General features: G+C 37.6%; 1 protein-coding gene across 1 annotated transcript in view; it reads right to left on the bottom strand.

Moving 5' to 3' along the window:
- Nucleotides 1–24,238, bottom strand: part of PIK3C2G (phosphatidylinositol-4-phosphate 3-kinase catalytic subunit type 2 gamma) — a 209,323-nt gene that overhangs the window by 141,866 nt on the left and 43,219 nt on the right. Inside the window, exons 9-12 of the mRNA XM_075160158.1 lie at nt 20,461–20,494; nt 12,104–12,299; nt 8,783–8,905; nt 1,201–1,332 (exon numbers count right to left, since the gene is read on the bottom strand). Coding sequence (XP_075016259.1) covers nt 1,201–1,332; nt 8,783–8,905; nt 12,104–12,299; nt 20,461–20,494 — 485 coding nt within the window. The remainder of the gene's footprint in view (nt 1–1,200; nt 1,333–8,782; nt 8,906–12,103; nt 12,300–20,460; nt 20,495–24,238) is intronic.

Here is a 24,238-nt window from a genome sequence, read left to right as displayed (position 1 = left end):
CCCTAAGCACTAGGATGGTAGAAATACTCAAAATAAACATAATGTATGTTTTGTTTAAAAAGACGCAGACAATGGAAGAGTGAGTGATGTGCTCTTCTTCAGACGAACTTAATGAAAAAAAAGTCATTGAATAAATTGCCGAAGCAATCCTTGGAGCAGAGATTTGATTCATGTTTCTTTCCTTCCTTCAAGCTAAGTGCTTTAATCACTAAGTCACAGAAGAATGCTCTCTTTTTCTGAACAGAGTAATCCTGAATTTTCTTCTGAAAAGATAGAAAAAGCCTCTAGCCCAGTCCAATCTATTTCCTAGTGTTTTAAGCATCTCAGCTTAAAAGTTCAATGGAACCCAAGGTCTTTGAAACATAGTAAATTCATACATGCAATCAGATTTTCTGAGTTTGTTTTGTTTTAAATGGTGATTGCCACCATATGCAGAAGTAGATGAAGATGTCTCAAGATGAGGAAAGAGCTATAGCTTAGAGATGGATGCTGATGCAGAAACTCGTGGAGCTTGAACATATCCATCTATTGCCCAGAAGGCATGCAGGGCTATGGAGTCTAAATAAAAATTAACTATCATTGTAAAGCCTCGATCTAAATTCAGACGTCCCAGTGCTACTAAAATATATTTAGGGCACTGCAGAAAATTTACCTTAGATCTCTGTTTAAGCATTACTGCAGAGACATTCAAGGCTACAAGCATCTTTAAACCACTGTTACACTGTGTGCTGTGTAGAAAGAAGAGGTTAAAAAAAAGAAGAGAAAACTTCTAAAGTGGTGTGTAGGGGGAAAGGTGCTCATTGTGGTCATCACTAACTGCCCCACTCTGAGCAGAATGAATGGGTGTGAGAACAGGACGCAGACTGAAAAAACCCAACCATTGTGAAAAAGAGGCTACACTGAGAAGGATTTTGAAAGCTACAGGAAAGGGTACAGCAAGGCCTTTCAACAGGCCTGGGGAACTTTATTGTAAGTGTTAAACAATTACATAAGTCAAGTTCAAAAACAATGTATTGGAAAGAAAGAAAAGCTTATGGATGGGGCTCTTACTGGCACATCAAGAGCAGTTTACTGTAAATGACTATCTCAGTTTTATTACAGCAAAGTCCTGAAATGAGTCTTTTTATATTTCTCCCAAGTTGAGTGCAATACTATTCAAGAATGGTCTTTTCTTAAGCTGTCATATAAAACTGAACTTACTCTTTTGGATACAATGGGGAGCATGCCCAAGCAAGCACTTCTGTATTTTTAGAGGCACTGTTTACTCCAAGTAGTTTTATTGTCAGCATCGTTTCCCTCGGAAGAGCCTTTATTCGTAAAGGAAAGTTGATTCTAAAAGAAAATCAGAAAAGAGAAAAATGAAAGTTAAAAAAAATTGAGTGTTGTTACCACAAGTGAGTTCTTTCTACATTTTTCTAGATGCCTTAAGACATATATCAAGCTATAAATTACAAGAGTTGCACTCTGAAGGAAAATGCAACTGACAGATCCCTTCAACACATTGATGACTATTGCCAACCATTAACTTGGGTCATAGCACTTGAGAAGAGGCATATAAAAACTCATTCTCTTCAGTGGTAACCACTAAAGCTGACAAAGGCAGGAAAAGCTTAGTTAAACTTTTGCTTTAGAATTACCTTATCAATGAAGGGCTATTTCAGAATAAGCATCCCCTAAGGGTGAATTGTAAACCAATAGTTAGTTATTTGCTGTCTTGTGTCTTCAGAGGAAAACATTACTTAAGAAAAAACACTACTTAAGAAAAGTTGCTTGTGAGTAGAGTATGATAATCATTCTCTTGTTCAGATGTTCTTTGGTGGTGTGGTATTTCCGAACCACAATTTAAAGGTAAATTTTGTCTTAACAGCAATGAGTGATTCACATTTTTAGTGAGAAAATTCAGATCTATCAATATTCATCTCAACTTTGTATTGACCATTAGCAAACTTGGTTGGTCATTCAATTTGTTTATGTACATTATATGAATTGATTTAAAATCAGAACTTAGAACAATTCTAATAAATAAGATACTTTCATGCTGTATGGAAAAATCATGCATGTAACTATCCAGACATGTGCAAGTCTATATTTTCTTTTTCCTGAAGAGAACGTTTATGATGAACGGTGCATTTCTAGCTTTTTCCATGTATATTCAGTGCAAACTTAAATTTCTCAAGTGGAAAATGAAATTAATTACACTTTTCTGTAAAAACAAAATCAATACAAGGAGCTAAAGGCTAAAAGAATTATTCCGCATTGACAACATAAGCATTAAGAAAACAAAAGATCTGCATAAACTTGAGATTAAGAAAACAAACTAGAAGATAAATTTGAATAATATAGATTCCATTTGATTTTCAGATATTCAATCCAGAGTGGCAGAACAATGCAACTCTCAGTATTTTTAAAAAGATAGTCATACTTAAGCAGTAAGCAAATGTAGAAATCGGTATTTAAAAAGTATAGTAGCCTGAAAAACATAAGGATTATGGGTAGCAGAAATCAGCAAGGTAATAGTGTAAGGTAAAATAAGCATAAGATTTTGCTCCTAGTTCCAAATCTGTCAAAATTCTATTGGCTTCAGGAAAGTTTCCTTGCATGAGCTAAGGAGCCACTGAAAGAAAGTAGATGGTTTTCAGCTGAAATTCTGAAGTACTCCAAATTAGCATTAGTGTCAAAATTTCAGATGATCAGTCCTAAACATCTGGAAATTATTCAAATTGGCATACCTCTCTCTTTGAATAACAAAGCCAGACAGAATTTCCTACTCTTTCTAATTAACATGAATAGAATTGAGAAGCAATTCTCAACTGTCTTCCCACGTGTCCCTATTTATAGCTTTAAACTCTGCTTTCCCTGTCTCATGCCCTCTTCCTCACTCATAATTAGTTAGAAGGAATTATTGAGAAACTGAACTGTTTTACATGCTATAGATAACTTGTCTGTCTTTTTCACTTACAGGCCAACAACTCCACCCATGTTACATAAAACTGTTCAACAAAGAGTTACATTTAACTTTAAAGCATTGTTAATGCTGTGAAGAGACAAAAATAAAAAATCGAGATACGCATTTTCTAATAGAGCCATTTATTAACATTTCTTGTGAACTTGGAGCAATGAAAAAACTCACAATAATCTCACTGCAGAAAGTAAATGCTTGCCAGAGGTTCCCTAGGACACAATATATAGCACTATCAGATGTACACCAGTAGGAAAAGAACCTGGAAACTTTAACAGGAGTTAGACATCCCAAGAATTAAAGTATGGGCCAAAGAGGAGCAAAATTTCCCTTCCAGTGACATGTGATATACGGAGAAGGGGAAAATCTGTACTGCTTTTAAGAACTTTGATTAATGCATGTCTAAGCTTACCCAGTTGGTATTATCCTTTCTGACTACATGAGACTGAGTCAAATGGATGACTAAGAAGAAGAAAGAGGAAATGAAACAGAAATAAGACACCCTGTGAATGAACAATTTCAACTGTAGTTGAGAAGAACAGAGAAGCTACTCACTGAGAAGGTGCTATTCACAGATGTTGGATAAAGTTATACAGCTGGTTTCAAAGGCCTAATATCGTAAGAGCACTCAACACAGAAGAGCTCTGGGGCAACCCAGGCTTTGCCCTGAGAGAGTATAAACAAAATAGACACCAAACAAAATACGGAGAAGAAGGAAACCCAATGCCAAGAAAATATCAGAGGTGATGAATGGTAGGCTTAATGTTAATGCCATGTTTCATGCCTGTAGGTTTAACATAAATTACAGAGGATGGAAAAAGAGGAGATGCTGGAATAAATATATTAAGAGCACCCAGCTAAGACAAAAGAAAGAAAACAATTAAGAGGTCTCAGTCATTGAAAAATGAAACTGATGAGAAAATAATGGGGCAACTTTTGGACTTTAGTGATTATGTGCTAGATAGTATCAGCCTGTTTGAACTCTGCATCAAGATGACAATCACACTTTTCAAAGGTAACACACAAATTCTAAAGCAAAAAACTTTATTCTTAAAAAAGGACAAACAGAAGAAACACTAAATAAGGCAACCTCCTTAGATACCAAGTGATTCCCATCTTTTCTGAAACATTCTGGGAAAGACTAAATATAATAAAAGAATTCAACAGAAGCTCATGTTTTAACTCAAAAACCTATCAAGTTAAAGTTCAGATAGTAACTGGTTAAAGCACTTGAAAACACAAACTACATGAAAATCAGCAAATAAAGCAAGTCTTGTCTTTGGTGGAAGCTCTCTTCCTAGATTCCTAATCATCAAAACACTACTCTTCACTTTTTTTGCCTTGTTCGAGTCAATCCTAATCTAAGAACAGGACTCATTTTGAATTAGCTAGGTTTATTTTTCAGCCTGATTGATCCCTAACTGTATAGATAATATTTGACTTCCTAATGTAATAGAAGCTCTTTCTGGTGACCTTTTACCACATGCATTTTCAATGGCTGTGATCAACTGAAAATAGCATATGGGTTAGAATGAAAGTAGTGCTTTGTAACTCAAGGCAAGAAACTTTACAAAAAAGAAATGGTCTCCTCTGTAAACTTTTTATGCAAACATATTCCCTTCTGTTTCAGAAAGGTGATGTTATAGCCAAAAGGTAACTGAGAGTGAGCAAAACTTGGTTACAGTTTTGAGTGACCCAGACTTCCTATGATAGAAAATGGTGTCACTTGATGACGTGGAAAAACAATTGCAGTAATACTTACTTCATTAAAATACTCTATTTTTTAATCAATTCCAGCTTGAATTCTTGCAAAAATGTATTAATTAGTGTTTATATACATGTATTTATTACAGGAAAGTCAAACCAGTCTGTTCCTGAGTATGTTTTAAATTATGCCAGTTAGGCACATAGCACCTTCAGTGATAATATGGCACCAACTCTACTGTTCCTTCTCTCTGTGTATTTCAAAATATTCTGAATATACTGATTATCCTGTCAGTTTGGTGCTGTTTGTTTATTCTTTCTTAGATGGTTAGCAGCACAAATAGCAAAACCCACATTTTCTCATTATAGAACTGTGACAAGTATTTAATATTTAAAATAAATTAAAAACAACATAAACATTTCCTTCCCTATGCATATTTTCATACAGGAAAGATCTGGCAGCACCATCCTACCTAATATTCTGATACTATACCAAAGTCATACTGTGGTAAGCACAACACAGTAAAGCAGTCAGTTCCTGTCTTTACGTGAAAACATTTGATTTTGTTGTTAAGTGTTAGATTTGGAATAAGTATTAGATTTGGAGTGTTGTTGTTGTTAAGTGCTAGATTTGGAATAAAAAGAGAATCTATTGTCATGATCTCAACTTGTTCATGTCCTGCAGTAAACGTCTGCTTTATAAGCATCTCTTTCTGAGTAGAATCTGCCCTGCCAACCCAGGAACATTTTAGTGACTCAAAGAAAGGAACAATCATAGAATCATAGAATACCAGGTTGGAAGGGACCTCAAGGATCATCTGGTCCAACCTTTCTTGGCAAAAGCACGGTCTAGACAAGATGGCCCAGCACCCTGTCCAGCTGAATCTTAAAAGTGTCTAGTGTTAGGGAATCTACCACTTCCCTGGGGAGATTATTCCAACGGCTGGTTGTTCTCATTGTGAAAAATTTCCCTCTTGTGTCCAGTCGGAATCTCCCCAGGAGTAACCTGTACTCATTACCCCTCATCTTTTCCATGTGACTCCTCGTAAAAAGGGAGTCTTCATCTCCTTTGTGGCCACCCTTTAAATACTGGAATATGGTGATAAGGTCCTCCCCTAAGCCTTCTTTTCTCAAGGCTGAACAAACCCAGTTCTCTCAGCTTTCCTCATGTGGCAGGCTTCCCAGTCCTTTGATGGCCCTTCTCTGGACCCTCTCCACACCTTTTTTGCATAGTGGGGACCAAAACTGAGCACAGTATTCCAGGTGTGGCCTAACAAGCACCGAGTAGAGTGGGATAATGACTTTTTTATCTCTGCTGGTGATGCCCTTGTTGATGCAACCCAGCATCCTGTTGGCTTTCTTTGCCGCAGCAGCACACTGTTCACTCATATTGAGCTTGTTGTCCACCAGGACCCTCAGGTCCCTGTCCACAGAGCTGCTCCCCAGCTGGGTAGATCCCAGCCTGTGCTGGACTCCTGGATTATGTTTTCCCAGGTGCCAGTTTGAAAAAGAGCTTTTTACCACTACCCTCTGGATGTGGCCTGTCAGCCAGTTCCCCACCCACTGCACAGACCACTTGTCTAGACCGTAACGCATCAGCTTCTTTACAAGGAGGCTATGGGAAACTGTATCAAAAGCCTTGGAGAAATCCAGGTAGACAACATCCACTGCTCGCCCCACATCAACCGAGGAGGTTGCTTTGTTGTAGAAGGCGATCAGGTTTGTCAAGCACAATTTGCCCTTGGTGAATCCATACTGGCTTTTCCCAATCATTTGCTTCATTTGACTTGTGATAGCCCCCAGGAGGATTCGTTCCATAACTTTCCCAGGGACTGAAGTAAGACTGATGGGCTTATAATTTCCTGGATCCTCCTTTAAGCCCTTCTTGTAGATGGGGGTGACGTTAGCCTTCTTCCAGTCTTCTGGGATGTCCCTCCATTTCCTCTCTAAAAATTATTAGGAGGGAAAGCTCTAACTGTAAGACTGTTTAGCTGATTTAAAATACTCATCTGACATTTGCATTTTGACTCAAAAATAACATCCATTCACAAAATCCAGTTCTGGATACAAGCTAAAACATACAAAAATAATGTCATATCTGGCTACCTAGATTCTCAGACTGTGCTTCTGGACCTCATGTCATTAGGTCCAAGAAACCTGCCCTCATGTTTTGAGACTTAAACAAATCTAAGCCAATCGGTTTGAGGTGCAAAATATGTGAATGTCTTTGATGGTTGAGGGAAATAATGAAAAGCCTGCCAGACAGATGTAAATTTTGGGGTTTGTACTTTGGAATTTATTTGAATTGGATTTTGAAAATGATTTTTGAAACTCAAGCAACAATAAAAAGTAAAAAGGTGCTCTTGCAAACTAATCCTATTAAGTTTCATACAACTGCAGATTTTGTTTCTGATGTTAAGAGCCTCTTACAAGCGTCTATGACCTATGAAAGAATTTAGCCTGCATACTTAACTGCTTCTTTTTCCAAGAAGCTTTTTGATGGAACTGTAGACATTTAATACTGATTTTGCAGAGGGGTAGGTTTAAACAAAACCCATGAAGCTCTACTCTGATTTCTTTACATTTTCATGGAAAAGGAAGAACAGTGTTTCTGTACCAGTTACGGCTAATTTATTTCTATTCTATCTTCTTATATTTTGTTTTAGAAAAGGTTGTGTAAGATGCATTCCAGAAAGGCATCAGCCATTTTTTAGAAGCCAAAAATGCTCATAAGCAGTATAGTCCTTCCTCTACACTTCAATTATATCTGCCAATACGTACCATAAGATAGTACTTGACCAAAATTTGGACTAGATGAAAATTCCAACAGAGCAAATGGGAATGATCCAATTTTTTTAACTACAGGGATAACAATTACTTTCCAATCATACAAAAGATTGAGGATTCAACACTCAAACTCTATGGATTCAACTGAGATATCAAAGCAGATGTTAGGCCCTAAAAGAACTAATTTGGATGCTTAGCAGAAATGGACCCATTTTGTTTCTTAACCATAGGGCAGACATACTAAGCTTCCTATATCTGTTCTGGAGTGTTGTGCAAGAAGGCTACGCAAAATCTCCATTAAGGTAGCTGTGTAACAGGTTTGACATAAAAAAGTCTTCTTCCATTTGACCAGCTTCAAACTGTTGTATATCTTAGATAAAGGCAAACAGAAGTTATGAATTACACTCTGTATTAATTTTTAATTAAAAAAAACCTTTCAGATGACTTGTAGTCTTTGTTCAATTATAATGCAATCAAGCTGCTTTCAGATTTAGAATACAGTAAACAGTGATGTAAAATACCAAAAATTTGAAAGATTGTAAATATAAGCAATGTAAATATGTCATGCTCAGGAAGCTGGAAGAATACAATATTACCACCAAATCATAAAAAATTGCCTACTTCTTCTTTCCCATCTATTGCAAATATGCTTTTATCATCCCATTGTCTTAATTGAATGGTTTTTGAGTGTGTGCCTTGCTTTTCAATGGAGTTATTTTTCTCAATGCAGACAGGCAGGTGACAGGCTGTGGGTAGCCTTTACTCTAAAATTCCAGTCTCAAACTAAGGTCCTCATTTTAAAACTGCAGATCCTTCTTATAAAAAAAAAAACCCAAACCAAACCAAACAAACCCGACAAAAAACCACAACAGCCTCGTTCCTTCCTTAAAGAAACATTACAATATGTTCTCAGGTTGGATTTGCATACCTATTAGAGGTGGATCCAAAGGGTGGAAGTTCTCAAAAGAGAACAGAGATAGAGCCTTTGGTTGTATCTCCTTTCAGTTCCAGCATTCCTCCAGGATGCCCCCAGTGAATGAAAGCTATTCTCAGACCAGCTTAGTTTAGCTGGTTTATCATCTAAGTCAGGATCATCTATTATCATCTAAGTCAGTTTATCATCTAAGTCAGACCAGACTTAGCTTAGTCCTATTTTTCTTCCTCTGGTTATCCTACTGCTTTCTCACTCCCATCTCCTGAAGTTTCTCTGAATTCTGAGGAGTTTAATTTGCTCAGAAGAAGATTCATAATAAAGATGTGGGTCTTTTTTTTGGAAATGAATATTCAATGTGTAAAATCCGTCAGACATATATCAAACAGACTAAAACTTACTTCTCGTTCCAGTCAGCCAGGAAAAAGAAGGATCTTTTAACCGGTATATTTTTGCAAATCTTGACTTGACATATTGTCTTCCCAGCGTAAGTTAGTGAACAGGAAAAAGAGAAAACTTTGTAGCTGCAAAGGAAATAAAAAAAAAAAAAAGAAAAAAAGGTTAATTGTAATGTAACATGTCCAGCAGAGTAAATTTGGGCCTAACCATTCAGAAACTTGTGAAAATCCATCCTTACATACAAAAAGAATTAAAATAATGAATCTCACATTAATGTGGGGGGGTGGAGGAAGTTTATTTTGGGTTGTTTTTTTTTTTTTAATGTTCAGAATTCAAGAAAAGTACTTAAGACACCTAAATTCTGCTCTGTGTTTTTGTCACTAAGACTAATTTTTTTCTTATTATTGCAGTCAAGGGAAGTTTGGACATAAGTTTTGAAGTGCTACAACTTGCTCATCATACAACTTCAGTCAACAGAAAATCTATTTATACTTACTTTTACCAATCAGTAAAAAACAAGTTAGTAATTAAGGGAATCTATGCATTCTTTACAGCAGAAGCATTAAAGCCCTCCCTGTTGGCATTCTTCAGATACTTAACTGACTAGTTTCATAGTGTAATTCGGGTCTGGGCCTATCTGTTGGTTTCATATTCTTCTTACTGAAGTTTTATAAAATTTTAGTCAAAATAGAGGAATACCATATAATCAACTAATGTTCTTAATTGGTTGTGTAACTTTCAAATCTTCCTGCCACTCTCAGCTTTAGTACAAGAATGATGAACATGGGAAAAAGAGTCAAATCTGAACAACAAATTTGAAGCATTTGCAGATTGAAGGTGCCTGGCTTTGCCTTATTTACAAGTAAAACTGTTGATCTCTTCCAGAACATTATAATAATTGCTATAATTATAGTAGCAGATATGCTTTTTCTTTTTTTTTTTCCTCTCTCTCTTTTTTTTTTCTTTTTTTTTCAGTTCAAAGAAAAGGATCTGGAATCTGTAGTACCTATGAGGTATCAATGCAGAGAAAGGAAAAAAATACTTTACAAGACTAGAAAATGCTTCTGCTCTTAAATATGGCATCTTTCCTCTAAAGTCTAAGCATTACAAACAGTTTGAGGATATTGCAGGAAAAAATAGGTTTTAATACAATCAAATGATTAAGCACTACTGTTTAAACAGATGTATTGATACACAATATACAGATATATCACTGATTTATACATCATAAGGACCTAATCCTGGAAAGATTAGTACTTACACAACGCTTCAGTCTAACTGAAGTCAGAAAGGTTGTTCAGAGTTCATGCATTTCAACACATTTTAGGTCTTTGTAGAGCATTTTGCCTAGGTACCCTCCCTGTCAGTTCAAAGGCATGACTCTATAGTCTTGTCCCAAAGATCACTTCATATCATTCAGATGTAGAGAGGAATCTGATTTTCGGGGGATGTCGAAGCAAATACAGCCAAACATGAAGTTTGCGATGTTATGCCACTGGCATCTAATAGGGCATATCTGCTTGGGACTTAAATGAGATAAAACAACAAACTGATAAAAAAAAAAAAAAAAAAGAGCAATGAAAATACAGTAAAGAAAGATAATCAGTTTTGCAACATTATTCTGCAACTTGTAAGGTCTCTACCTAACTTTTTAATGAAGACAGTAAGGCTGGAATAAGAAATTGAGAGCATAAATGTAAAAATTGACAAAAAGCCAATCCACAAAAGCAAACTTGAGAGCTATTTGACAGGACACTAACATGATCCTCTAAAACATAAGAAAGTTCACTCTCCCTTATCCCAAATGATTAAAAGAAAAGCCATTCATAACATACTGGTATGTATGAAAAAAAACCAATGTAAGACAGACCGTGAGGGATGTCAAAATTCTAACATTTATGATACATACATTATATATATATATGCAGGAATATATATTAAAATACATGTTATGAACAGCAGCAAGATCATAAAATGTGACCTTCGTGAAAGGGAAAACGAGAGTTGTGACATAGCTAGCACGAATTCATGCAGTGCAGAAATAAGAACGGGGAGTATGCATGTGAATGAAGGTAGTAAAAGTACTTGAGGAAAGTAGGTGTCAGAGCGGCAGCCCATGTTAAGAAGTTCATGCTAGCTGTGAATATTGGAAAGACTGGAAAGGGAGATTAATGAGGAAGAGAGATTCTCATTTTCACATGCTTGAGCATAGCATTCAAGTCATCAGTGGCCTTTAGGCCATATGTAATTTCACATTTTTCTTGTACAACATAAAATGCAGTGGGAATGGTATAACCATCTGCAAAATCAGGATAGTGAATATAGTTCTGTATTTTTACCTTAACTAATGCAAATTCTCTCAGATTTTTATTAAACTGCTAATTACAGTTAATGCTGTATAGTATCCTCTCTTGCTCATAATGTTTTTTAATCAGTCATTTGGAATTCAAGGTAAAGTGGGAGCATGGGGAAAGTATTAATAAAAACTTGGAGAACAGCATTTTGACTCATAAAAATAATGCTACCAGACTGTAGTCACCTGTCCTCCTTTGATTGCACTGGAGTGGTAAGAGGAGAACACCAGTTTTGCTCGGAGTAGGAAAAGCAGCTATTTGAAGAGACAACTAATTTGACCAAATAAACAATTTGGAAGAGAACATTTCAATCAGCTTTTTATTAAAAATGTCTCCCTTTTTTCTTTCCTCTGCTATGCTATACCTACACTAGGTGTACTTGGACCTATAAACTATACTTATTTTAATCACTATCTATAAAGAGGATTGTCAATGCATATTAGCCAAGTAATGTGGTTTGGATACATCAAGAGCAAAAATTGCTGATAAAGACTCATTCAGATTGAGCTTAAGCAAGCACCCCCCTCCGTATAACTTGGTAAACTGGCCTTCAGTCCTTCCAGTTACTCATACTGCAGAGGCCACACAAAGTCCCAGTCCAAACTCTCTTGGCATGCAGCACCCACCCTTTGCTCCCTCCCTCTGAGAAAGTCAGGCACACAAGCATTTGTACACACACCCGCCAAGGCCAGAGCTCTGACCTTGCTTCTATTATCCTCTTTCCACACTGGTCAAGGGCCACCTCCTTGATTCTCCATTTGCCTATGGGGCCTGGAAGTCTCCTAGTCAGTCAAGCTTAAGTAAGCGCACTTTATGCTAGAAAAACAGTGGAGATACACCCACTTACTCAGTTTCTAACATTAACATAAGAGTATCACCAAAGCAACAGAGGTAAGCTAGCATCTGTGAAAAACGTGATCATAAGAGGCAACACCCCGTCTTGTGAACACCTGCTATATCTCCTCCTACCTGTTCACCCAGCCTTCTGGGATGTTATGGGCAGCATAAACAGTGAAGCTGAGCTGGGAATCTAGGTTGACGTCTGCACATGAAGGGCTTTTAGGTATGCTGGCAAGCTGGAAATTTGCATCAAAGCTGCTGCTGTAAACATGGATGAGACAAGAGATGGCCATGGAGAGCTCAGTCACAGCAGCCTCTATTAATGCTGAGAAGAGAGAGAGAGACATAAATAAAGGTTAGCAATAGGTCATTTATGAAGAACCATATTTATCTTAAACCATCAGTTATGGCTTTGAAATGCTTCCTAATAAAATTTAATTAAAATGACATATCCTACCAACTGAAGCCAATTAGCCATCTGTGCTTCTGAAACCAGCCTTAGCTCATTTCTGGTGTACCATTAACAGTCTTTCATTACAGTGCTTTCAAATTAAGGCATTTTCAAAGTAAGCATTTTAAACTACAGCAAGTTAGTGTGTGCCTCATATATGCCATTTTAGTCTGTTAATTTTTTGTGCTGGAAGGATTTTTATTATGTAGGTATTTTGTAATTTCAGCAGCCAAGTAGCTTCTTAGTTCAAGGGAACTGGCAATGCAGCAGTAGAATGGAGAAAAGGCACTGGTTAAATTTAAGACTATAAAGCTGTTGCAACTGTAGGTAATTCATAATCACAATTCATAAAATATATACAATAGCAGCCACAATCAGACATAGTCAGCATTCAGATGATCATAGATTGGTGATAACATTACGCAACGATGGACACTGAAATACGTATCTATTCGGATATATATGAAATGCAGGCTCATTTATATCACACCTTTATTTATGTTATTTCCTTTGGCTTCAGCTCTGCAGTGCTCTTTTTCTGCAATTACTGGCTTTTATCCATCTTCCCTATCTCCGTGTTTTTGGAGCAGCTAGGGGATTGCCTGATTGCCAGCGTAAATTAAAATCCCCAGTCCTGGCAGCCTCTATGGAGTGAAGAGAACTGGTACAAGCACTCATTTATTAGGCAAGGGACAGGCTGAGAGAGAAAGTGTCAGAGTACATTGTATCATTCTAAGATCAGGATGATTTGTCTTCCAAGAGGAGTACCCCAAATTCTCCTTTCCCCCCCTTCCTATAATTCATGGGTTCCTACATGATCAAGAACATACTCTTATCACCTGTTCCTGACATACTCCCTAAACTTGTCTGGCCACTGTATTCAGCAGCCATCTATTAGCTGTCTAATAGTATCTACTGGGGAAAAAAAAAATTCCCAGGAATAGGAAGAATAAGACTTGCTCATATTTGCTTTTAATACTCGGGATAGGTGCAGGAATCCTGCCCAACATTAGATACAGATACCACGATTCACTGGACTTAGCTATCTCAGTTTCCTGACAGAAATGTCTCCAAAAAACATATCCTTGGTCTGGAATTTTATTCCCCTTCTTTGATATGTTTTGCCTTTAAACTAGCAAATACTCAGAACTATTGAGTCACAAAATGTATTGCAAACAGTGCAAACAAATTATTTCAGTGTTCATTTTATAATAGACAAATTTTAACTATGTAACAGTAGAGATATACATAAAATTGAAATAGTTCGACATATAGTGGGGTTTGATACTAGAAATACTGACAGCAAATTATTGCACTCATGAAGGATTGGCTAGAATACTACACCTTGTCGTGTTGTAATCATCTTCCACATATGAAAACTGAATCATTTTAGGGACTAACAGGTTAAGGAAACTCAGTCCTTTTATTCTCTGTTTGTGTATACTTGTCTGACTAGTATTTGGTTTTAATTATCTTTTTATTTATTCTCTTTACTATTTTCTCCATTTGTCATCCTTCACCATAATTGTTCTGAATAAATCTTTTCCTCTAATGAATTTTTTCCCTAGAATACCATTTTATTCTCATACCCAGTTCTCTTGAATGTGTAATAACTTAATACCTTCCAAATTAAATGTTTAATTTGCACTGAATTCTTTTACGATCCGAGGAATTACCTATAGTCATATACATAAAGCTGTCCTTAAGAGCTCCAGAAGAGGACATCAGTGGACTATTATTTGAACCAGTATTTTCTACTTTATCTGAAAAGTACCACACTATTTACATTAAGGAAACACAGCTATTTAGGAGACTCCCTGGCTCCAATCTGTTCAAAGTGGCAGATAGGTAGATGTAGTGTAATAGGAAAGCCCTTATTTATGCAAATTGGCCTATTGAAGTCAATGATTGCTGAGTGGAACCTTCTCAGCATTTTCTCCAAAAGAGGGTGAAACCTAGCTCAGAATCTATGTAAACTTCCTGCTGTGTGTTGAAATGTACCCTTTGGCCACCAGCAGTTCTTACACAATCCATATTCTAGGCTGTAAGGCAATGTTTCAAATTTTGTCTCCAGAACAAAAGAAAATGTATTATATTTCAGCTAAGCCACAGAAAGAAGGGAATAGTCTTTGGACAAAAAAAAAAAAAAAAGTCAGGAGAAACATACACGATAGGGTAAATATTCTTCCATAATAGAAAATTTACACATGCCAGGCAAGGAAGTGAATAAGATGCAAGATGCCTATTGCTATATCCAAGCAATCTTGTCCATTGGCCATGTTTGCAGAAGAATGACTCTCATGATTCATCTGAGAGACAAAACTGAATGCCAGATTTGTAAAAAACAGGCAAACAAACAAACAAAAAAACACCACCAAAAGTGAGGAAAAACAAGGAAAAGTGCAACTTTTGCCTCAATTGTTTATAACATGCTTCAATCTGTCAGTGGTGAGGTGAAAAAAGTTTCCTGGGTGTCAGGGACCTACCCACCCTACAAGATCTATGTGGCTAGATGGGGCAAGGTTAACAGTCTTCACTTAGTTGCAGACGATGTCCACGAGACTCCCTGCTGAAGGCAGCTGGGAAATGTTCTTCTTTTTCCTCTCTCTCTGAAATTTCCACCTTTCACTGTGGGCTTGCAGTCCATGCCTGAATGCAGCAACGGAGCCAGTTTGGAAGCAGGGCCTGGGAGGGCACTACAGGCTGTCTTTCATGTTAAGATGGCATGTGAGGGGTGAAGACAGCAACGAGGCAATCAGTTCAGCTGCCAGCAAAGGGAGACAAATGAAACTTCAGCATTATTTATCTTATTATTAGGAGATCCAGAATGAAGATCTTCTCAGGAATAGAGTTCCTCAGGTGTAAGCAAATGTCCAAGTATGACCTGGTCTGCAGCTGCAGCATTTTTTCTACGTTCATTTTCTTACTCTTGTCAGCTCTCTGTTTAAAATGACTCCATGGTTTCTGTGCCAGACTCAGCCCTTTTTTCCCCCCAGTCTTCACTCATTAAGCCCAGTAGCAATTAACTAAATTAGAAACAAACATCTTGGCTAGTCTGAAAGTGTCCATTACTCACAAGAGTTGGTCAGCATCTTTTCACTGTATTTTTATGAGCTGCTAATAGGATTTGGTACGCTGAAATTATATCGCTTATTCATGAAACCAGAAAACTTTACTGCTTTTTATGACTTTTATGATTAATAAATCTTAGATGAGAAAGGACTATGGTGTTTCACTGATTTACATAGCACAGGCTATGGACTTCCTACAGCAGATTCACAGCTTCAGCTATGCCAGAGTTTATTTTCTAGAAAGGTGTCCCAGGCATAGCTGGTATCTAGGACACAATGAATACACCACATCGCAAAGTGAATTGTGACCAAGATTAATAATCTCACAACTCAAACCTCATAATTCATTTCTGGTGTGAAATTATTTGGCATCACCTCACTGAAGGTGAGAAGAAATGAGACTTGCAGAAATAAGATGAGATCAAGGGAAGTGAACTTTAACCACAACTGCCAGATACGCTTATTTCTGACACGTGTTCCTTGGACACGAAGTTTGAAGGAATAAATTTCACCCTTGGTGAGAAACAGAACAATCCACACCATCCCTAAAAGTGTTAATGAATATACCTGCAGGTGCCTTCAAGATTTAGTAAGGAACACACTGGCATATTCCTTATAGAAAACCACTTACTTTTTTCTTCTCAGTCTAGTATTACAATTCACATATTATTTTAGTGCCAGACCTTCCAACAGAATAGGTACTTTGCTGTTATTGCGCTAGCAGATGATGTCAATTTAACACATATTAAACATGCCCTCTCTGACTCTGTATTCATGTTTTCTCATCATAAAACATGACAAATATCTGGTTGAACAGAATTTGGAAGGAAGGCTTAAAGCCCTTTCGACAACTTAAAAATATTTTGGAGAACAGGATCTTGATATTGTTATTTCCCACTTATTTTCAGAGAGAAAAAAAAGACCAAGTTCCTAAATACAGTTTAGGTCATACACACACACACACACAAAACCCTCAGGAAAAAAAAAAAACAACTTAAGAGTTACGTAACGTGCTACGCAGCATTAATTAGACCATTATTGTAATAAGAAAAAGGCAAAACATGAAGAGGCTGTAATGCAAATGCTGATCAGATGCAGTTTCCAAGCACCAATATTTAACCTACTGTTTCCTCTTACTAGTTGAAGAATCCTATGAATTATCCCTTGAAAGAAACTTAAAAATCTCCTGCTGTTCTGATATCAAAAATGTCTCTGCTACAATATGCTTTATATAGTAGCAAGGCCTTGGTATCTTCTGTCTAATTTTTTTGAGAACTGGGGGATGTAGTTATTTAAAAAATGGTCTTGGTTAAAAATCCCCCAGCTTTCAGAACAACATATCAGGATGTAACACAGCAACAACTTAGAGGTAAAGAGCCATGCTCAGATTTGAAAACAATGCAGGAGACACTTATGAAGATGAAATGCAATCAATAAAAAGCTCTTGACATTTTTCCACATTCCGAAACAAAAAGTGATTTTTCCAAAACAAAACTATAGCGGCTTTGTAGGAAAAGAAGGAAGTGGAGTTTTCAATTTATATATAGGAAAACCTTCAAAAAATCTTCCATTTTTTCCCCTTCCTCCTTTTTTTTTTTTTTTGGAAACTTTCTGTGGTGAATATTTTTATGATCAGGTCCAGAAGCAACTATCAAATCCCAAGCACAATTAGTGAACATTTACATCCTTAAATGTAATGACAACTTCATTAAAAGTATACCTTCATCAAGGTATCCGAGTTCTGCATTTACTCGAAAAGATAGCAACTCCAGCAATTCAGTTGGAAAAGGCAGTTGATTCAATATCATCAGTTCATGGTGCATACTAGACTTTCTGGAATGGGTCCCAGAGAACTACTGATCAAATTCCAAAAGCTGCTTATTATGTCTGATCCGGTGAAATCCCTGCCTAAAGTAGCAAGGCTGTAGACATTGTATAAACATTCATTCATCAGCTTTTGAGAAACACTCATGGACTCAGTTTTGTACCAGCTTGCAGCCTGTCTTTTCATACTCTGGATTGCAGCAAACTCCAGTGCTAAATCTCTAACTTGAATAATCTTATTCTTTATTTTCTGGGAACACTAGGTGCTGCAGAAAGGTGCTAATGTCTAGAAATGCTATCATTCCTCACATTTAAGAAGAAATAAAAAAATACTTTGAGTACTAAAACATTAATATAATCTTCTAAGGACTTCATACAGAGGAAAAAGACCATGATCCAGACTTCGGCATAACATGGATAAGTACTGCTCTGTTCGCAGCAATGGAATAATTTGGTCTACAGAGATAACACTGTTAATAGAGCCAGTTATTGCAACACTAAATCAAGGCTAGATATTTTGAATATAGTCTTTGACTTGCTTAGTCCATGGTGAATGACTAATATTAAACCTCTGATAATCTCTTATTAAAGAGAAAGATTAAAGCATTTTCTAAACAAATTATTAAGTAAGGCTTTAATTTTAATAGTATTCTTTATCTTTTTCTCTTTTGTGGTTGAGAGAAGCTATAAAGAAGAAAACCAAAACTGTTCAAATGCTGTTCAAATTTGATCCTGTTTTCTTCAAGATAAACATGAATACATATAAAAGACAGAAAAGAACAGCACAAAAGGGAAATGCAGTCTGTTTCCTCCTCGCCTATCAATGCTGACTTCATTTGCAATTGTGCTGCTAGAGAAAGCAAAGCATGTGGTTTTTAGCTTCCTGGAGATTTGGAAAAATTTACCAGCACTGAGCTAAGGCAGTGATTTTACTTTATTTTTGGGTCACAGGCTTGCAAATTTTTGCATGCCTGCAATTCTAGCCAGCTAAGCATAATGAAGTAATAAGAGGGCGGGAAGCAAATGAGGTGGAAAAGGAAACACAAAGGTGATTTCAGCAGGAATGCGCATCTCGCCATCTAGTTGGCTTTTACTTCTAGCTTCAGCAGGTGAAAATATCATCTGGATTCCTCTCAGGCTCAGTGTCTGTAGGTCAACAGGTGGGAGGCCCCATGGCATTATCATGAAGGTGAGCACTGAGAAGACAGGGACTAAGGAAAACTCGTGATCCCCCAAATAAAAGATGTGTAGAGTGGCACTGTCCACTTCTTGGGGATCAGGCCTAGGTTCCAGCAGACCGGTTTTGGTCATTGCTCTCACACTTTGTTTTTATGACACATGCCCTTAACACCAGCTTTGATACAACAGCTAGACTTTTCTGTTAACACTGGATTTTGCTGGATTTTAGAAGTTTATTTAATAGGTGCAGATGTAAGGCATGTAGTACATTAAAACGTACATGAAATGTATATGACTGCATGTAAGAGGTCAATTTGAATTTTGGTTACCTTGGACAAATTTGAATGTAGGCTTCTCCACAGAATGACTAATGGCCTGGCAAGTTCTGACTTGCAATCTGTAAGTTGCAGTTTCTAATATTACACTACCAAAAGAATTCTGCAATTGTTATGAAATTGGGGTGTGCCGAGAACAGAGAAGCATCACTCTTCACAGTTGAAGGTTTCCTGGCGTAAATAAATAGATACAGAGAAGTAGAGAATAAAAAATCTGATTCCTTTACTGTTATTCAATAAACCAGATTTTCCTCGAGGAAGCTGCTGACTCAATGAAGTCTAAATTTGGAAATATCTTTAAGTAGAGGAATGTTTTAGATCCTTTCCAGCCAGGTTTTCTGATCAGTGTGCAGAGGAAGAAGTTTCTAAGGTAGATGTTGATTAGTAACTATTCATTCTTTTCATCATCAAAAATTAGTTGCCATTAAGAGTTTTTAAAAAAATTAATGGGATAAATGACTATGTCCAAGGGAGAAGAATCCTACAAACTGTATTCACCTTCTCCTCCCTTCTGCACCTGTGTGTTCTGCCCCTACTCCCCTGGCCCTCCAGCTGCTTAGCTTTTCCTGGCAGCTTACACATATAATTGCTGTTTCTTTGTTTGCTGTTCATGAAGTTGAATAATGGTGAAACAACAAGGCTGGCATTTGGAATCCTGCATTTGAACCACCCCTGTGTTTGAAAGGCTGCTGTAATCTTTGTGGTTGGTTCACCTTTTTGCCTCTCTGAGCACACTGCAATCAAGAAAAGCAGACAGAGGAAAAAAGAAAGAGAAAAAAAAAAGCATCTCAGAGGCCACTTTTTTCCTCAAACATAATGGAGAGAGACCACCGTTCCACAGCACACCCCAGCCCACCCCAACGTTCAGATGGAGGGCCCTTTGAAAGCATCCGCGTAGCACCCCCAGCTGCATGTCGCAGGCCAGCCACAGAGGGGTAGAGCAGGACCCATGCCCCGATGTGGCTGTCCCCTCTGGGAACCCGACACAGGCACCCATGACAGGAGAGTGTCCTGCACATCCCTCAGTCTGCGAAGTGCTCCGCAGTAATGCTAACAGTACTGGGCATTAGCCAATGAGTCTAAGCTAATTTTAACTGAGGAATTAAATAAGGCAGGGTCTATGATTTTGTCCATTGTTGTTAATTAATCTACTCTTCTTATGACAGTATATCACTTAAGACAACACAGTATTTTCACAACAAAAGACAACAAAGGACTAAAGCTCAAGGAGGGAGCAATGAAAGTTATTGGAGCTGAGTACAAAAGCTATACACAAAAATAATTTTTTAGGCTTTCATGAAGTTCCTTATTTTCCCTTTTCTCTGCAGAAAAAGTTGGGATTAAGGACAACTGCTATGACCACCACTAACTGTAATCAGTTCTTTCACCCTGCTATTCGTTCTCCATATTTGAATCTCCAAGATTAGTTTTGGGAAATGTAAATTTTTTATTTACATTTTTAGATCACTTAAATTTTAACTTGTCATAATTACCTTATAATACGACTAAATATGTAAACATCTGCAATACGCCAACTATAACAGTTCACTAGTACAAACAAACAGCAAAATGTGTGTTTTCTGATGATACATCTTGAATTAACATATTTTAAAAATAACACTTTACCTTTGTCTGGTGTTTCCACGCTTTGAAGTGAATTCTATAAAGACAAAACCCAAGGGAAAAAGTAATCAGTTCAGAAAAGACCGGATAGCAGTTATAATGGTTTATAATGGTACTAATGGAAAATAAGGTGAGAAAGGGGAAGGATGTATCCTAATGTTATGACGACAGAAGACATGACTAGGATTCAGAGTACCAAGACCCGCTTTCCAGCTCTTCCACCTGCTTCCTCTACCTTCTCAGACAAGTCACTCAGGACCTGATTTCTGACAGAATTTAGGCATGTCAAGATACAAAGAAGCACTTATCAACATTTGAGGTGCATGCATGTTTTCAGCCTCTGCATTGGTACAACAGAGAAAAGAATACCCTTTCCATCCCTTTGCATGCCTTATATATTCATACATGAATCCCACAACCACGCTGAGCAGGCAGAGCCTCAGCATCCTTTCAAAGCTGAGGAGCACCAAGTCTCCACTCAAATGGCCTACGTTTTACCTACATTCTTGTGCCAAATCGGCAAAAATAGCTATGCTTTTCAAAGGCCTTTAAGCAGACAGCTAACCAGAGACGGCCAACAGGAAATATTAGGTGCAGGGACTTAGGGGGTGTTTATGCCCTGGTGCCTAAACACAGCTCTTGATGCCCAACATTAATTCAGCATCTGGATTCCCACTTTTCATATCCCACTGCTGTCAGCAGAAGCTGCTGGGTGCTTATGACCACTGAAAGGTCAGGCCAGTTATTTAGACTGAACAGACCAGCCTAATTAAATGCCTTTTTTTTTTTTTAAAAAAAAAAAAAAAGAGCTGCTTTATTAAATTCCCAAGTACAATAACTGCCGTCAGTCGGACCTTGCTCCAGCCTTCTCAGACACTGGGCAAATTTAAATATTGCTACATTGCCTGTGCCTCCCCATCTGCACAGGAAAAACCGCTGTCACGGCGTCATGGCAGGTAGCTTGCCGCGGCTCCTGGCAGGACAGGCGGCACCCGCAGCCCCGGGGCTGCAGGTGGGACCTGGCCTCGGCCGAAGGCAAACACAGGCAACTGGCTTCCCTGACGGCTGCTCAGTCTGCCCCGTCTTCGCCTGGCTCTGACATCAGACTCGCACGTACCAAGGCGACATAGAAATAAGATACTGAGGTGCAAATCTTGACCAGAGAGACTAGCAAGTTAATTCTGTGCTTCAGTATTGCTTGTGGCTTACACTGTTTGAACCCACGTCCCTGAAAGGTTTACTATCTTTTACAGTCATGAATCCCTTTGCAGCAGATGAGGATGCTTCCTGTTAGTACATATGTATTCAGCAAGAATGCATGCAGAGGTGACATAGAAGTATAATGCTGGATGTACATTCTCCCTCTAGTACCCAGCTTGGAGCTGCCAGCATTTGTCTGGCAAATATGAAGAGAAGTCAAATGCTTACTTGAGGGGAGAAAAGCAACCTCCAGGCTGAGAAATACGTTGTCGCAATCTTTATAATGCAGTGAGACAAATGGGAACAGAGACCTTTGTTCAACTCTCTCAAATTTTGGAAAGTAAACAACCTTTTGGAACAGTGCTTATAATTTCAACATAGCATAGCCCATTTAATATATAGTGGATTAGTGCCTGTTCTGGCAGGATTTGATCTCATAGGACTTTTTGTGAGCTGTTGTAAGAAAGGAAGGGGGGAGAAAAAGAAAAAAGAGATGGAAAACATTAATTGTGCAGCAGGCCCAGAGTTTCCCCTGAACGGATTTTAAAATCCCAGGGCGAGGTTGGTTAGAGACTGAATGAATCACATTTATAAAGAGACGCAATCGGTGAAGAAGAAACTATCATTGGTGCCAGTTGCTTTCATAATCTCTTAACCATGGTACAGGAATGCACAGTACTGGCAGAGAGGAGGCAGTAAGGAGGTAATAAGTACAGTTTAATTAAACAGAGAAGACTGGAAGTAAGTTTCTTTGTTTTTCTTTTTTTCATAAAACTAGAATGAAATAGAAGCACAATGAGATTTTTTTTTTAAAGCATGCAAGCACACGTGTTCAGATACGTATACACAAACATATACTGGCACCCTATGTAATTTACATTGGAAGGAGTAAGTAGTAGTTTCCCCGAGGCATTATGTGCACATAGAGCTTGCTAAATGGATGCGTTAAAAGGTATTTCATGCAAAACCACACCATATATTACACTAAAGCATCAGGAAATCATGGTGAAAAAGCAATTAGAATTTATTTTTCTGGTATTTCTCCCTTACCCAGTATGTAATGCTGCAGCACTTGAGATGTAACCGGTAGCCTCAAAAATTTCACTTTACTTGTGGTGCAAGTTACCTGCTTGTCTGAAAAGAGCCTCTCTTCTACCTAACAAAAAGTCTTGGGGCTACTATGCTGATGAACATAATAGAAAGAATTCAAGCAGACTGACGAGATACGTTAATATCGCAGTACTTAATCATTTCATCAGTACCCAGAATTCACATAAAATGCCCCTAAAACTTCAGTATGAGTTTAACTCAAAAAAGGTTTGGAGGAGTTGGTACTCCATCAAACATCCAACTGCTGGGTACTAATTTTAGCTACATATGTTGATACAGACAGGAGAGATGGTCCATTGTCTTTGTACAAATATTGATAAATATAGATAAAATCTGATTTGTTATATTTATATACTGTTCTATACATGAGGTAGTTGCATATCATGTGTAATCCCTATTTTCATAAAATGGAACAGTGTTCAAGTTACAGAACATGCAGAAATATATTTTACTGCTTTTATGACATTTATAGTTCAGTTGCTGCTGAGAAAGATAAAGCTCTTCATAAAATCAAAACTGAACTTTTTCTAGATTGCTGAAGCTTAATCAACTGTCCTAGCACTTACTTCTCAAAGGAGTAAAAAGCAAGCAGCAGCAATGGCATTTGCTGGTGCAGGAACAGTTGACTTTTTTTTTCTTTTTTTACTTCTTCCCCCCTACGCCCCCCATTTGTTTGAAGTCAGGTCTGCTTCACCAAGGAGAGAGTAAGGGGGAAAGGGGTGTCAGTCAAGGTCATAGACAGCCTTTACAGGAAGGCTTCAAGGGACAGACAACTAGTTCAGTTAACCAAGCCTGGAAGGGAATGTTAAGGGAACAAAACCTCAATAACTTAAAAACTTCAAAAAATGAGTAAGAATCTAGTCAGTATTCTCCAAGAGAAATGTGGAAACAAGCAGCTTCTTATGTGAATATTAGGACAGAAAAATAAGACTAGTGATAGAATATTCAATCAGGACAGAATCTTTTTAACATTCAGAAGAGGGTATTCAGGAACAGTATCATTTCGCTCATTACACATGAGCAAACACCACCATTATCATCATCACCACCACCACTTATCATGTTTAGCCTCTAGAGATTACAGCCAGGACCAGCACTTTACTGTGCTGGATACTGTACATATAGATAAGGAGAGGTGTTCCTTGCTCTGAAGAGCTTACAATTTAAATAGGTAAAACAGAAAAAGGAAAGCGTATTATTCCCTCTGTGTGAGGAAGTACATGGAAGTTGGTTCTGCAGAACCTGTATATATTGGAGACTGTCTGTACAGTGGAGTTGGAAATTGGACACATGCTGGAGAATGAGTGATGGCAAGCTGGGAACACTTGGAGCAGGGTTTTTTGTTTGTCTGTTTTGGGTTTTTTGTTTGTTTTTACAACAGGATAGATCAGTTCATAATATAATTATTTGCTTAATAACAATCATTTCATCTCTAAAATAAAAATAGTATTTACATGACAGTGACTCAGAA

This window comes from Calonectris borealis, chromosome 1, assembly GCF_964195595.1.
Source record: "Calonectris borealis chromosome 1, bCalBor7.hap1.2, whole genome shotgun sequence".
Classification (NCBI taxonomy): Eukaryota; Metazoa; Chordata; class Aves; order Procellariiformes; family Procellariidae; genus Calonectris; species Calonectris borealis.
The sequence above is the reverse complement of the archived record's forward strand: the minus strand, read 5'-3'. Positions and strand labels throughout refer to the sequence as shown.